Source organism: Ailuropoda melanoleuca, chromosome 13 (genome assembly GCF_002007445.2).
Source record: "Ailuropoda melanoleuca isolate Jingjing chromosome 13, ASM200744v2, whole genome shotgun sequence".
In the NCBI taxonomy this organism is placed as follows: domain Eukaryota; kingdom Metazoa; phylum Chordata; class Mammalia; order Carnivora; family Ursidae; genus Ailuropoda; species Ailuropoda melanoleuca.
In genome coordinates, this window is record NC_048230.1 from 45,101,748 (window position 1) to 45,116,892 (window position 15,145).

Genomic DNA, 15,145 nt, shown 5'->3' on the forward strand with positions numbered 1-15,145 from the left:
GGGATTAACTTTTTGTTTCAAATCCAGAGTCTAGTTTGCCAGTCGCCCGTGTTCCAGATGTTCTTTCAAAGGCTCCCAGTCTGGGGAGGCTCTGGGACACAGGCTACCCTTCAAAGTCGGCCTGGCCCCCCTCCTTTTGGCGCTGCACATGGGGGGTCTGGCTCCCTGGCTTCAGGAAGTTGCACAACCCTGGCCTGTGCCCTGCAGCCCCATCTACCACCCTGGCACAGCCCCTCCTTCTGGGACCCCCCCCCCGAAGCAGCTGAGGAAGCACACGCATGGGACAGGACACCACTGGGTGCGGGCCCCAACCCGACCACACGTGTGCCCCAGAAACCCTGTTTTATGGGGGAGAACCAGGCTCAGGCCACATGCCCCAGACCTCAGCAAGGAGGGACATGCAGCACAGGCCCACGGTTCTGTCTCCCGTTGTGTCCCTCCATCCATCCTGGATCCGATCTTGTCGGATCCACCCAACGGTTCCTGAGAACAAGCCACAAAGGGAGTCTCGGCGCTGAACACGCTAGCGAACACCGTGGGTCTGGGCGGGCACCCCTGCTTTCCCTCTGCTCTCTGTATCTGGGCAGGTCACTGTGGCTCTCTCCTGCCCCCAGGCCTGGTCTGGTTGGGATATCCCAACCCTGGACAAGTGAACTTTGTCCCGGGAGCCAGAGGCCCAACTTGCCGCCGTCCTGCGTCAGCAACCACGTGGCTGTGGTGGGACGGTGGCCCCAGGAGAGAGTTCCACCTCCCGGAGCCCGTGGGCGGGAGCTCCGCGGATGCGACTCGAGATCCTGAGGTGCGGAGGTGACCCTGGATCACCCAGGTGGCCCTCAGCCCAGTGGCAAAGACCCTCGTAAGAAGGGGACCACGTGAAGGAGGGCGTGGGCTGAGCACACCTGAGCCTGCAGCAGCCGCAGGAAGCCAGCGTGCACTTGCCCCAGGAGGAGCACAGCCCACGACGATGCTTCTGGACTTCCAGTCTCCAGAACTGTGAGGAAAGAAGTTGCTGCTGTGTTAAGACTCACAGCTGTGTTGTCACAGCAGCCCTAGGAAACTGATACAGACAGTGGTGTGAGATATGGGGACAGGACTTCAGGAGGGCTGCCTGAAAGGGGGGCTCTGCCAGGCAGGGGGCTGGATAGGTCAAGGACACACACATCTGTGTGCACATACTCACGGGCAGCCCCTCAGCATGTGTGTGTGCACACTCACTCACGCATACACACACACTACCAGACAGGTCAGAGTGCCTATTCCTGTGGTCGTGGTTCAGGACCCAGGGATCATGTCCCCAAAACTCTGAGGCCTCTGCTCCCGCTCCTACCGCCCCCTACCCCAGGCTGCTGTTCATCTGAACTGTCCTCAGGCATCGGTGGGTGGAGGGGCTGCCCTACTGCCCACCCACGTCTCCCCAGGACAGCCCGGCTGCTCTCAGCAGTGGAGAGGGGGTGCTGCGGGTGGGCAGCAGGCCTGACAGCCCAGGAGGCTATGCTCAGATGCCACTAGGAGAGGAGTGCTGCCCCCACGGGCTCTGGGTCTGGGTCAGATCTAAGTGCAAGGAGCCCCTGGGGAAACAGGAGCAGGGTGGGGGCCTCCACAGAGAGCCTGCCCCCTCCTGTCCCTGAACCCACACCCCTGGCCTTCAGCCTTCAACTCAGTGGCCCCGCACCTTATGCTCCAACCAAACTGGGCCTTTTCCTCCCACCTGGACACGCAGGCAAGGGCCCAGGCAGAGGAGCCCAGCGACAGGAGCGGCACCGCACACGTCCGCTCCTCTACCAGCTTTCTCCAAGTCCGGCACGAGGACGTGTTCGAGCACTCAGGCCAGGACCCTGGCATTGCGTGGATCAGTCCTCATGCCTCCACGTTCAGCCCACCTCCTGCAGCCTCAGCCCCCACACAGCATCTCCACGAAAGGCACGGGGATCTTTCCTGACCCAGACTCCAGTGTCCCTTCTCAGCTGAGTCCTCCACGCCCATGCCGCTTCCTCAGCCCGAGCGGAGCCTCCTTCCGTGTCCTTTAGCCCCAGCCGGAGCCCCCACACCAGCCCACTCCATACTGTGGCACACGCACAGAGCACGTGCCACAGAGACCAGAGCAGTGGAACATTCCCGGGGCGCTTCCAGAACCTGCACCGTCCGCGTCCCTCTCGTGCCCACAGCAGGGCCCCCGGGGCAGCTGCACACTGTGGCAGCAGGTGACCGAGTGCACACTGAGGTCCGGGAAGCTTGGTTCTCCGTCCTGTGCACGGGGCACACATGGGGTGTAACCATGCTCAGGGCCTGGGTCTTACCCCAGCTCTTACGCTTCCTGGCTGTGTGATTTGGGACAAGGGATAACCTCCCAGGGCGTTGGTCTCATCGGGACAGCAGTTCCTGTTGCACAGACTGAACGTGTTGACACATGTATGGGTCAGGGTTAGCTTCTCTAGTTCTTAATTTTGTGCCAGTGCTGACTGCCCCACCACGAAGGCCCTTCTGCATCCGCGGCTTGCCTCTGTTCTGCCAGGATACCCCAGAAGCAAGGCCTGCTCTGGTGCCTCCCAGGCCCATCCACCTGGCAGAGAGGAGTGTGATGGGTGTTCAGTCCACCAGGCACCCTCTTTGGCCAGGGGCTCTCTCTACTTGCCCCACTCTCCCTCCTCCATCAGCTGTGATTGGGGAGCGGGCCAAGGACACCCAGGTCTATGCAGCTATAGGCTGGGGAGTCCAGGATAGCCCAGCACCCTGCCAAGCAAACCTACGGCCCTAGAGCACGAGATAGTCCATCCCTGACCAGCCTGTCCGGGTCCACAGAGGGGGCCGTGGCCACCCCTCCCAGGGCCGCAGGAAATGGCCTGGCCCCACTTGCAGCCGGGGCCAGCGACTCTGGCTTCCCTTCAGGCCCGTTTCCTTTATCCGGTTGTTTTGCTCTGAATTCACAAAGCTCAGCCTTCCCTTCCCCTCCATTTCCACCCCTTCCCCCATTCCAGAGTGGAGCAGGACGGATACCGGACATTTCAGGGCCTGCTAGATCCTCCCCCCCCCCCAACCTGGAGCTGCCCACTGAGAAGGGGAGTCCTGTCCAGCGTCCCGAGCCGCCCCCTGCTGCCCAAGGCTGGGAGCGCAGCGCCCCGGTCCTCCTCCAGGTGGGGCGGGTGGGGCTGACTCCCCTAGCGGGTGCCGGCTTCCATCCGAGCCACAGACCCGGGGGCTGCCGGCCCCACACGCAGCGTGCGAAGGGAAGAAGACCAGACCGCAGCACCAGCAGTTTATTGAGTCCTGGCTTGGTGCCTGGAGCATCATCTCCAGGTCTAGGGCCCTCCGAGGAGCGCGGGCCACGACAAGGGAGGGGCCGGGACCCAGCGGTAAGCCAACAAGAGGGAGAGACCGCAGTCGTCACAAAACGAAGCTCGTTCCCAGGCTCCGCGGCCCCGCCGGCTGTTCTGGGGCCCGCGCAGGACGCGCGCTAGGCGCCCTCCGTGGCCGCCGCACGCAGCGCGAAGAGTTTCTCCCAGCAGGTGGCGACGGCGTCCAGGGCGCGCAGTAGGAGCCGCCTCCTGCTGCTGCGACGCCGGGGAGGGCGCCTCTTGGGCCACCGGCTCCGCTGTTGGAGATGGGACGGTCAGTGAGTGGCCACGGTCCCTGCCCCTCAAGTTTGCGTCTAGCCCCTGGAGCTCCCGGATGGTGACACGGTGGGGCCGCGGGAGGCGCAGTGGGAGGTGGGGGGCGCCTGTGGCAGGGGAGGGACCCGGGTCTGGCCCGCCCCCCCCCCCCCCCCCCGCACACCTGGCGCAGCATCCAGCAATGGCGCCGCATCACCGCTTCAGTGCGCAAGGCTACGGTCCACGCAGCTTTCTCCAGCGCCCCACGGCGGCCCCGGGCCACCACCCTGCGCATGGTCCGACCCAGGGACGCAATGGACAGTAGGATACTGTGCTCCTGGGGAAGGAAGGGAGGAAAATGGGAGTTGGGGGAAGAGCCCTATGGGGAGGCCTCGGGAGGGCACCAGAGGGCATGGGTGGGGGCATCTCCTCCATACCTTCTGGGCACTGCAGGAAGCTCCCACCCGACCCTGCCATCCAGGGGCTGCAGCTCCAGTCAGGTTTTTCTGAGTGAAATGGAGGTCTGAGGAGCCCGGCCCCGTCCACTGTGCCCCTGGCCCACCCTGCCTCACAGCAGCCTGCAGGTCCTCAAAGATGACCGCACGGTAGTGGCGGAGCACGTCAGGGACGCTGCAGGCACGGAGCCCTGCCTGGCCAGGCACAAGACCCAGCAGAGCCAGCAGGAGCGCCCAGAGTACAGGCTTAGGAGGCACCTGGAAGGGACACTGGGTCAGGGAAGGGGTCCCAGGCCTGTGGAGGGGGCCTCCCCTACGGCAACCCCTCAGGCAATTTGCTTTGGACAGCCCCTAGGACAACCACCAGGGAATCCCTGAGCTGGTATAAAGTGGAGATGTCACTGCGCCATTCATGATCTGGGCACGGGTCTAGCAGGAGGACAGACAGTAGGCCTGCAAACCACACAGCTCAATGCTCGATGCAGAGACCTGTGGGGTGAATGATGGGGGGGGGGTGCTGGGAAGGCAGGCCCACTGAGCCCTGAAGGGCCAGGAAGGAGACGGGAGCTCCAGAGGCAGGAGCGCGGGGCCAAGAGCCCAGAAGACTGTGGGGCAGGGCTGACCTCGATCCAGGGGTACAGCCTCTCCCCTGGCCGTGCCCTAACTCATCCCCACACTTCCCTGACACAAACCCCACCAGAGTCAGGCTCCCCTCCTGAGGAGCACCCCCTGCTCCCCAGAACACTGCTCACTTCTGGGTCCCCACAGCAGGGGCAGAACTGACCTGCTCCCACTCCTCATCAATGCCATGGGAAATGGGCTACCCCTGCACCTACAGCCCAGCCAGCACAGGGGTGAGGGCTCAGAGCTCAAGGCCACACCCCTCTGGGAGGGGAAGGCTTGGGGAAACCCCCAGAGGCAAGGGAGGAAGGGGCCACATTGTGCCCCACCAGACATTCCTTCCACAGGCCTCCCCCTCCAGAAAGGACTGGCTTGGGGAGAAGCCCACCCCCTCCCAGAAGCCCAAACATCAGAGAGAGAGCAGCTAGTTCCCAGACCCTGGCCGCACACCCACCCTCAGGCCCCCAGGCTGGAGTCAAACAGCGACTGGAAAGTTAATCATGTGAAGCCAGCGAGACGCAGGACTCGACTCCGCTTCCCAGCCCTGGGAGGGGAGCCTGACTGAGCCGCACCCCGACCAGCACGGAGACCTGGGGTGCAGCACTGGCAGGAGGGGCAGATGCGATTTGCCGAGGCTGCCCCTCCTCACACCTGCCCCCAGGCGTGCCCAGCAGGTGAGAGGTCAAAGCCAGAGCAAGGGCTGTGGGTGCTGGAGAGAGAAGATCCACGTGGGGTAGGCCAGCTGCCCAGGTGCTCCTAGGAAGGCCTGCCCGTCTCCCAGCCCAGCCAGGGAGGACAGGGCAGCCCTGGCACCAGGAGGCTGACTTGGACAGCCCAGCAGCCCCCTCCAACCCCACACTCCCCACCGCCCCCCCACTGCCGGGAACAACAGGCAAGAGCACCCAGGGCCCGGCCCTCCACGCTGAGGTGACGGGAACCAAAGGGGATTTCCCAGTAGGGCATGGAAGGTCACGCAGCCTCCCCTGGGCTATGCTCACTCCCAAACCCTCGGTGGCCGTGGGTGAGCCCCCTCCCCGATGGCCCAATGCCGCTCACCATGGGCCTCTCAGGGCGAGGCCCTCCTTCACTCCTGCCAGTGGGCCTTGCATATGATCCTGGGTCCTCAGGTAGGGAGTGTGGCTGCCACTCCAGGTCCTCCTGCTCCAAGCCTGGCCAACAGGGCTTCCCAGGACAGGCTGCAGCAGGGCGGGCTGGCGGCAGGCAGACAAGGCTTTTGAAGTTGGCTCCTCTGAGCAGAGGAGGGAGGGAGCAGGAGGGAGGCCCCAGGATCCCAGCCCTACCCCCTCCCTCTCCCCACCTCCTATCCAATTGCTTCTTCAATTAACCTGACCCTGGAGCCCAGCAGCTGCAGGCTCTCTTCCCATCCAGTGGGGCTTGGATCGAGCCATCAGCCCCAGGAAGATATGCACTGCTGGGGAGGGGGTGGTGTGTCCGGCGGGCAGGGCAGGACCCAGCTGGTGAGGGGGGTGGGCAGCCAGAAGAAGCCAGTGGCCTGCCTGCCTGCCTGCACCCCTCCACAAGGGGCCTTCCTCAGTGGCCAGTAGGTGCTGCCTCTTCTGGAAAACTGGCTGCCGGCAGAACCAGGGGAGCTGGACCTAAGCCCCGCCACAGCCACCAGCCCCTGCACCCTGACGTCTGGGGGGGGGTCCTGCCCCAGCAGGTCCCAGGTGCAGGCGGGACTTCCCAGGCTCCTCCTGCCACTCAGCCCTCCTAGGCTAAGGGGGTCTTCTGCGGGGGGAGGTCGCGGGGGAAGGTCACGGCCACCCGCCCAAACAGGCTCTCCGGGAGCTGGGCCACTACACCCCTGCTTGGCAGTGCCCGGGTGGTCACCCCCACAGCCAGCACCTCAGAACAAGGACAGCCTCCCAAAGCTAACTTGCCTTGAGCCGGAACTGAAGGAAGGTCAGCTGAAGAAAAGCTAAGGTTCATTTTTCCCAGGGAGAAAAGCAGTTTCACCACCTCAGAGCAAACAGCCCCGTGCAAAGGAAAAGACATTCACACTGGACGATCCCAATGCTCTGGAACTTTCCAAGGGCTCTGTAGAAGGCCTCACCTGACAGTGAGGTCAGAGGAGTGCAGGGGGAAGCCACGTCCAGCTCAGGGCACAGAAGGCTGCCAGCAGCCCCCGAGACCACGTCACTGTTCCTGCCGGGGGCTTCGTTTCTAGGTGTGTGTGGAACAGGCTGCCTTTCAAGCTCCTCAAGCTTCAGGACTCCATCCTCAGTGTAACAGGCAGGATCCCTCCCGCCTCCTCCCAGAGGTCAAAGGAGACCCCTAAGTCTCAGCAAAGACCCTGTGAGCCTCCCCGCACTGCTTCTCAGGCCTGGCCCACGTCGGGGTGAGCAGCAGAGGAAGCGTTTCCACACCCACATCTGTGAGTGGGGTCCAGGCCACACGGGTGGTCTGCCACCTGCTCTGGGCCGGCAGCGCCCTTGTGGCTCCCAGAGCAGCAGAGGTGGACCCAGCAGGGCCTGCACCCTCGAGGCAAAGCTGCCCACGCCTCAGTCGCTGCCATCGAGGCAAGCGCTCCCCAACCCGGGCTGCCTGGGGAGGCCCAAGCTGTGGGTCAGTGACTGAGCCCCACCACAGGCCCTCTCATCGGTGTCACGGGACACCAAGAGGTATCGAAGGGCCGCTCTGGAATCTTCTTGTTACTGAACGTGTGGGGACAGCTGCCAGCTAGCTACTCTTCTCCACACCGTATGGAACAATTAGCATCTCTTCTCCCTGACCCACAGCCTCCCAACAGCCCATGGCCTCTGGCCACATGTCTGCAGCCGCGGCCGACACAGCCCTTTTGAGAGAATCCGCTGGTTTCCAGCTGGACACACATACAGGAGTCCACAGCCTGAGGAAGGCCTTTGTCCTCACACAGCATCCACAGTGAGAATACGCTGAGACTCCCCAGTTATGCATTTTTCAATCCAGAGATAAAGGCAGTTACAAGCGCTTTAGAAGAAAGCTACTGATTATAAAGTAGCAAAAATAAATTCATGTGCAAATGTGAGAAAATCTCTTCCTGGCAACATTCCCCTTCAACACACACCCGAGGGGCCTTCCAGTGACCCCTTAGCAACACATTTCGGGAGGCAATTTAGGAAGCTGAGCCCGCTGTTGGCACTCACTCAGGAAAGTCACCGATCCTGGTGGGCAGACCTATGAGAAGCCCCCCACCCAGAGGGGATAAATGAGTCACCAGGAGAGCCTGTCCCAGCTGTTCCCAGAACATGAGCTGCCCAGCCCCTTCTCACAGAGTCCCAAGGAGGCACACAGCTTCCTCTGCGGGATACATGCTGTCTGCAAGTGGTCCCCTTGAAAGCAAAAACCCCAGTGAGCCGACTGGGGCCGCAAATGCGAGTCTGCTCCTGGGAGCGTCGGGGTGCAGAGAAAACCAGCAGGGCACCAATCCAGACACACTACCGGGAAAGCTTTTAATTGAAGGGCAGGACGGACAGCTCAGGGCCCCCCCACCCCACCCCTCTCTACCACACACCCCTCCACGTGCTGCCCCAAGGACCACACCCCAACGGACTGGACAGTCAGAAGGTGTTCCTGATGTGAGCTGCCACCAGCACAAGGATCTCCCCAATCTTCCTCTGCCAGTTGGCGATGTCCTTGGACACGGCGCACCACAGCTCCCCGTGCCGGGGCTCGGCATTCTCACAGCGCCTCCTCACCTCCTCCCGCTGCTCCTGGGCAGGGACCAGAGGGCACTTGAGTCAGGGCTTCTCCCAGGTGGCCCCTCCTGCTTGCCCCACCGTGCTCACCCAGCCCCACAGCCCCAGGCCTGGCGGCCAAGAGGGCAGAGGTGTCTTTCAGGTGTATTCCTCAAGACAGCCCCACTGCATGGACCCTCCCAGGAGCTCACTTCAGCACACAGGTGCTGAGCCAAGTCAAGTCCTCATGTCTTTGCCTCACACGAGTGCCCCGAGCCCGCCTTCTCTGAACAGGGAGTTGCCCAGATTCCACGTGGCATGGCTCCCACTTCCTGTGGGGACCCCAGGACAGCCCGGTCACCCGCACCCCCATGAGCGCAACTCTTGACAATGTTTAGCACTGTGGGGCAGGGGTGGCTGCTCCCCAGGCTCCCCTACACATCGCCCCCGGGCTCGTGTGGAATAGGACAGAACTCGCCTGGGCACAAGGTCAATCCTCAGGGCTTGAACCCCACCCCCATTTCTACTGTGACCCCGAGCCCAGTCACCAACCGCCGTCTACAGCACCTCACCTCTGTGCCGTGCTGCAGCTCAAACTTGTAGAAGAAGGCCCAGGCGTCGCCCAGGTCTGAGTCGATCTTGACCGTGCGGTGGAACCACTCCCTGGCCTTGGTGATCTTCCGCTCACTCCAGAACAGCCTGTCCAGAAGCATAAGCACAGGCACCCAGCTCACGCGGCCAGAGGGTTGCTGGCCAGCACAAGCCACAGAGGGCCTGGGCGTGGCCCAGCCCTGGCTGCCTCCGGCTGCCGCATGGCTATGCAGGAGGTGGACCGCGGGCCCAGCCCCTGCCGCCGCCGGCCGGCACAGAGTTTGCTCCTCTCCCTGGCCGAGGAATGGGGCCTGGCTCCCTGGGTGTTGCCCAGGTCACTAACCTACAAGTGTCCTTCAAGGGTCTAAACAGCTGTTCCTTAAAAAGTCCACACAGAGCAAGAACTTCAAACTCCTTTAGTTTTTTCCTCTTGGCAAAATACAAGAGGATGAAAGTAAACCTGACAAAAAGTTAAATTAAGACTTCGTTGAGAGATGGGGCGCCTGGGTGGCACAGCGGTTAGGCGTCTGCCTTCGGCTCAGGGCGTGATCCCGGCGTTGTGGGATCAAGCCCCACATCAGGCTCCTCCGCTATGAGCCTGCTTCTTCCTCTCCCACTCCCCCTGCTTGTGTTCCCTCTCTCGCTGGCTGTCTCTATCTCTGTCAAATAAATAAATAAAATCTTTAAAAAAAAAAAAAGACTTCGTTGAGAGAAAGTGAAGTTTCAACCTGCTCCTCGATAGACACCTTCCAGATCATTCTGCCCACCCCTGGCAGCCTCCAGGAGGACCCAGCCAACACTGACAAGATGGGCCTCAGGTCAGCACCAGGAACTTGGACCCACAGCAGACAGAGATACCTAAACACCAGGCCCACGCTAGAAGCCACAAGGGAGGATGGTCAGAAAGCAAACGAAGGACCCATGAGCACTGTCGCCGACACACCCGTGACGGCAGGAGGGGGGCAGGGCAGTGGGGTGAGCCTCTGACAGCCTGGGGCTCTGGGGAGCTCTCCACCTAGCTCCACCGTCCCCAGCAGCCCCCGCAGCATGAACCCGCCATTCAGCGCAGCTGCTTGGGCCGCTCTGTTACAGCACGGAGTGACTCTGTGTGCCCTGATAGCCTGATTGTTTTTTAAGCCTTGTGGTATTCTTAATTGCTTGGTGTTAGATAAACTATGACTTAAGGAGCACAAACCCAGATAGCAGGTACACAGAACACCAACCTGGGAACAGCAAGGAGTGACTTATTTACCCTAGCAAAGCCTTTTACGAGGTTTTATGGCCGCCTTATCAGAGTGTCATACATAACAGTCATTCTGGGAGACGGAAGCACAGGGCAGGAGGGAGGGGCCCCAGACGCCCGCGCTGGGCCTCAGGAGCCTCAGGAGCCGGTAGGATGCCTCCATGCACAGCGCCCTGGGCCTCGCAGCAGCTGAGAGGGGTCCTGCAGGACCCGAGAAGTGGGGCCAACGCCGCCTGGGCTTCCCTCAGGGGTGGGCCTGACCCCGGCTCAGGCAGCAACAGCAGCGCACGGGAGCTCCTGGGGCACATGCCGCCTCCCCGAGGAGAGGCCTGAGCAGCAGTCCCAGGAGCCCAGCCCAGGCTCTTCCTGATGGCCCTCCACCTCAAACACACTGGTCACCTCCCAACCTCCTCTGAACACACCCGACCCCACCCTGCTCCCAGCCACAATGTCACTCCATCTTCCCAAGGCCCCGGGCTTCCTCCCGCACCCCGCACACCACATGCCTCCCCACGGAACCCCTGACCCAGCCCCCGACACTCGAGCTGATGGTGTGAGGTCACTGGATGACCTCTTGCTCCTGGGATCACGCACCCTAAAGGAAGGATGGTCTCCGGCACCTCCATCTCTGCACCCCAAGGCAGGCTGACTGGGCCTGACCGACAGACCCTGGACTGTCCCCAAGGACACCACGGTGAGGATGTCTGCTTTCTACTCTCGCACAAGAAAAACAACTTCCTTGCTTAGAGCCCTTTGCTTTGCTTATTATTTCAATTCTGTGTGGACCAACGTCAGCGAGTTTGTCTCCTACAACTGCGGACACGTGCAGGTGTAAACTGAAAAGTGCCACAGACGGAGAGAGCACTCCCATCAGAAGGCGCCCAGGATGGAGGGAAGGGGGGCCAGGCCCAGAGAAAGCTGCCTGTCGGTGGGTCAGGGTCAGCCCAGGCTATCAGGGCAGCACGGGTCTGCATGGCCTCTGCCTGGGGATGTGCCTGCTTTGGGTCAAAGCAAAAGTGCTTTATCATGGAGCTCTGGTGGCCAAGGACTCTAAGAGGTTCCATCGGGTCCCCAAGGGCCAGCAACCCCACGAGGACCCCCCACTCACTTAGCCACAGCCAGGAGGACGTGGGGGTCATGCTCACACTTCTTCAGGGCATCAACACTCTTGGTTTTCCTCTGGGGCCTTGCCTCAAGGAAGATGGCTTCAGACCACAGGACACCTGCAATCCAGACACAAGGACACACAACTCAGACCCCACCTCTGCTTTCAGAAATGGCCTGTCCATATGCAGGCTACCCCGAGAGGGGCTTGCTAAGATTCTAAACAGGGGTCCTCAGACCGTGGCTATGACCTCCCACGTCTGCCCACAGGGCCTGCGTAGAGAGAGCCACAAAGGATCACTTGCCCCGCCCGCCCGCCCCACGGTGGCCCTGATGGCACAGGCCGGACCACTTTCCAGGGGTGACTGGGTTGGAAGAACGTGAAACCTACAAGGTTCACTCCCACCAACTGTAATTCCACGTCCAAGGGTTTATTACAACAAAACAATTAGAAATGCTAGTCAAGACTCAAACTGACTGACAAGGGAGTGGTATACTTCTGGCACACCCTCACTGCTACATGCTATGAAGCCACTAAAAAATTTACATTCTTGAAGATTTTATGATAATGGAAAATTCTCACAAAACTTTCAGCTTTAGGGGAGCCTGGGTGGCTCAGTCAGTGAAGCACCTGCCATCAGCTCAGGTCATGATCTCAGGGTCCTGGGATGGAGCCCAAGTTAGGCTCCCTGCTCAGCAGGGAGTCTGCCTCTCCCTCCAACCCTCCCTCCTGCTTGTGCTGTCTCGTTCGCTCACTCTGTCTCAAATAAATAAAATCTTAAAAAAAACCCAAAACTTTCAGCTTTAAAACAAGGCACACCATCAAACACAGCAGGACTTCCATTGCCTGTGGTAACAGAAGCTGTAATAATACAAATAAGCTAAAAGTAACAATTTCTCAGTAGTGGACCTACAGGTGATTTTTTTTTTTTTTTTAAGTAATCTCTACACCCACCGTGGGGCTTGAACTCACAACCCTGAGATCAAGAGTCGGACGCTCCACCGGCTGAGCCAGCGAGACGCCCCTACAGGTGATTTTTTTTTTTGTACTCCAAATGTGTTCATGCTACAAGTACGTTTAGATGTACGGTAAGATAATGGAAATTAGGTTTCAGAAGAAAAAGGAAGGGGGCACATCAGAACACAAAGTCAAATTCCCCACGCCGAGACTGGAGATGTAGTTCAAATGTCTGAAAGACCAAGTATAGCTGAAACTTTGACAAACAACACACTTTAATAGCACATTTGAACCCTGAGACCCACTTCCTCAGGAAATGCCACTGCCTGCCGAGTCTGGGAAGCCAGGAAGCCGCTTACCGGAGTTGGGGCACTCCTGCAGCGCCTTGGCCATGAGCGTGTTGGCAATGTTCTTCAGCCCTGCACGGTACTCCAGCCTGACAGACTCCAACCTGAGGAAAGGGGCCCACAGGGCATGTCCGGCACCCATGCACGGAAGCCCACGGACAAGCCTAGCTACAGTCCCAGAAGTTCCTGGGAAGCCACTGTGGCTGGAGCTCCCTGCTCTGCCACACAGAGCTCATCTGCCGGAGAAGCGAGGCACTGGTGTCCACCCCACCGTGAGGGCCACTGGCAGCTGCCACCACAGCTGAGGCCTGGGACCCTGATATCATGCAGGTGTGAGTAAACACGTGTAGGACGAGGTCCGGCTGGCACGCTGTCGCCGCTGGGACGGTGACCACCACGTCAGCGGCATCCAGGACCTGCCATCTTTCTGGGGTCTCCTTTGGCAACCACCACGCCCCAGCCCTGACACTATGAACCCTACACGGCACCTCTCCGCAAGCTGTTTCCTACAGAAAGAACACCACCCTCACCTGGCAACCTCCCGTTCATCCCTTAAGGCCTTGTCTAGACATCACCTTTTCTGTGGGGTCCACCTTCTTGGCTTCATCCATCCCCAACCCCCCACTGTGAGCTCCTGGCTCCCCGGGGCACCTTCTGCCAGAGCACAAATCAAACCACATCCGACTATCTACAGCCCCGCCGCAGCGTCCGGGCTGCGCCCTCCCAAGGCGGGTACTGCGCTTCCTCATGGCCAGCACCCGCCAGCCTTCCCACGGAGCCCGAGTACAAACGCTGCTGCGCAAATGACTCCGCACGAGCAGCTGAGGGAGAACGGCCCACGGGAGCGTGAGCTGGGTCCAGGACTCACCACAGGCCAGGGTTCTTTGGGTTTTTCAGGCGAGACTTCTCCAAAATGGCCCGAGCTCGGGTCAGCTGCCCAACCTTCTCCTCCAGCCGAGAAAGCAAAAGCCACAGAGGAGTGGAGTGGGGACATTTCTTCAACTGCAGCCAACAAAGACAAGTAAGAGGACTCGGCTGGTGTCAGGGAGGGGTTGTGAGAGCTGCGGCCAGCTCCTCAGGCCAGGAGAGTGGGGGATGCTTGTGTCCAGAGACCTGCCCATTTCACGTCTGGATGTGGGGATTTATGTGCACGGCCATGCTGTGCACGCGTGTACACAGGACACGTGTGTGCTGACTACACGGCCACGGCATGCACGTGTGTACACGGGGTACATGTGTGCTGCCGACACGGCCGCTCAGTGCACGCGTGTACACGGGGTACATGTGTGCTGCCTACACGGCTGTGCTATGTGTGCGTGTACACGGGGCACGTGTGTGACTACACGGCCGTGCACGTGTGTACACGGGGGACGTGTGTGCTGCCTACACGGCCGCTCAGTGCACGTGTGTACACGGGGTACATGTGTGCTGCCTACACGGCTGTGCTATGCGTGTACATGGGGCACGTGTGTGACTACACGGCCGTGCACGCGTGTACACGGGGTACGTGTGTGCTGCCTACACGGCTGTGCTATGCATGCGTGTACATGGGGCACGTGTGTGACTACACAGCCGCGCACGCGTGTACACAGGGCACATGTGTACTGCCTACAAGGCTGTGCTATGCGTGCGTGTACACGGGGCACGTGTGTGACTACACGGCCGTGCACGCGTGTACACGGGGCACGTGTGTGCTGACTACACGGCGGCGCCGTGCACGCGTGTACACGGGGTACGTGTGTGCTGCCTACACGGCTGTGCTATGCATGCGTGTACATGGGGCACGTGTGTGACTACACAGCCGCGCACGCGTGTACACAGGGCACATGTGTACTGCCTACAAGGCTGTGCTATGCGTGCGTGTACACGGGGCACGTGTGTGACTACACGGCCGTGCACGCGTGTACACGGGGCACGTGTGTGCTGACTACACGGCGGCGCCGTGCACGCGTGTACACGGGGTGCTATGCGTGCGTGTACACGGGGTACCGTGTGTGCCGGCTGCATGGCTATCTGTGCACACGTGCATATGGGGAGTGTACACAGTAGCCCTTACATTAGGTGTGCTATAACCCGCTCTTCACTGAGTGCAGTGCACATAGCTTTGCAGAAGGAAAAGCACAGGTCTGAGTGAGGGCACCTGGATCTGGCCCTGCTACCACTCTACCAGCTGGGGCCTAAGCAAGTCACTGACCCCTGGGCCTCCCATTCCCACACAAGGGGAGATGAATGGCACCCTGGGTCCAGGTGTTCCGTCTACGAGATCCAGCTCTGAGCTGCAGCCAAGGACACAGGCTCACCCCCTGGTTGTAGGCTTCCCGAGCCTTCTCCATCAGCTCCTCTTGTTCCTCAATCTGCCCCTTCATCATCCACAGCTTGGGGAAGTCCTCGTAATGCTTCAGCGCCTCCTCACACAGCTCCTGGGCCGCTGCAATGTTCCCCAGCACCCACTCCAGCTTCACAGACTTCATGAACACCTGCGAGGCAGACACACGGTCAGGCAGCCCCCACCCCCACCCCACCACCTGTCTGGACAGCATGACCACCTCTAGCACTGGGCCC

The 15,145-nt window shown here is 60.8% G+C and overlaps 2 protein-coding genes across 2 annotated transcripts in view; both read right to left on the reverse strand.

Moving 5' to 3' along the window:
- Positions 1–3,076: 3,076 nt before the first annotated feature.
- Positions 3,077–5,839, reverse strand: C13H20orf204 (chromosome 13 C20orf204 homolog). The gene is made up of 4 exons (XM_034641922.1): positions 5,720–5,839; positions 4,025–4,300; positions 3,772–3,924; positions 3,077–3,589 (listed from the first exon to the last, which is right to left on the reverse strand). Exons 1-4 carry the CDS (start codon positions 5,720–5,722, stop codon positions 3,452–3,454), a joined length of 570 nt encoding a protein of 189 aa, XP_034497813.1. The 5' UTR covers positions 5,723–5,839; the 3' UTR covers positions 3,077–3,451.
- Positions 5,840–8,094: 2,255 nt separating this feature from the next.
- The window catches only part of PRPF6 (pre-mRNA processing factor 6), a 42,856-nt gene continuing 35,805 nt past the window's right edge, over positions 8,095–15,145 (reverse strand). The window contains exons 14-19 of the mRNA XM_034641555.1: positions 14,884–15,060; positions 13,452–13,585; positions 12,596–12,687; positions 11,283–11,397; positions 8,913–9,039; positions 8,095–8,376 (exon numbers count right to left, since the gene is read on the reverse strand). Coding sequence (XP_034497446.1) covers positions 8,224–8,376; positions 8,913–9,039; positions 11,283–11,397; positions 12,596–12,687; positions 13,452–13,585; positions 14,884–15,060 — 798 coding nt within the window. The 3' untranslated portion in view covers positions 8,095–8,223. The remainder of the gene's footprint in view (positions 8,377–8,912; positions 9,040–11,282; positions 11,398–12,595; positions 12,688–13,451; positions 13,586–14,883; positions 15,061–15,145) is intronic.

Coding starts and splice junctions, on each gene's coding strand:
- C13H20orf204 (XM_034641922.1), bottom strand. Junction 3,925..4,024: donor CTTCCTGCAGTGCCCAGAAG/GTATGGAGGAGA, acceptor TTCCTTCCCCAG/GAGCACAGTATCCTACTGTC. Junction 3,590..3,771: donor ATTGCTGGATGCTGCGCCAG/GTGTGCGGGGGG, acceptor CATCTCCAACAG/CGGAGCCGGTGGCCCAAGAG.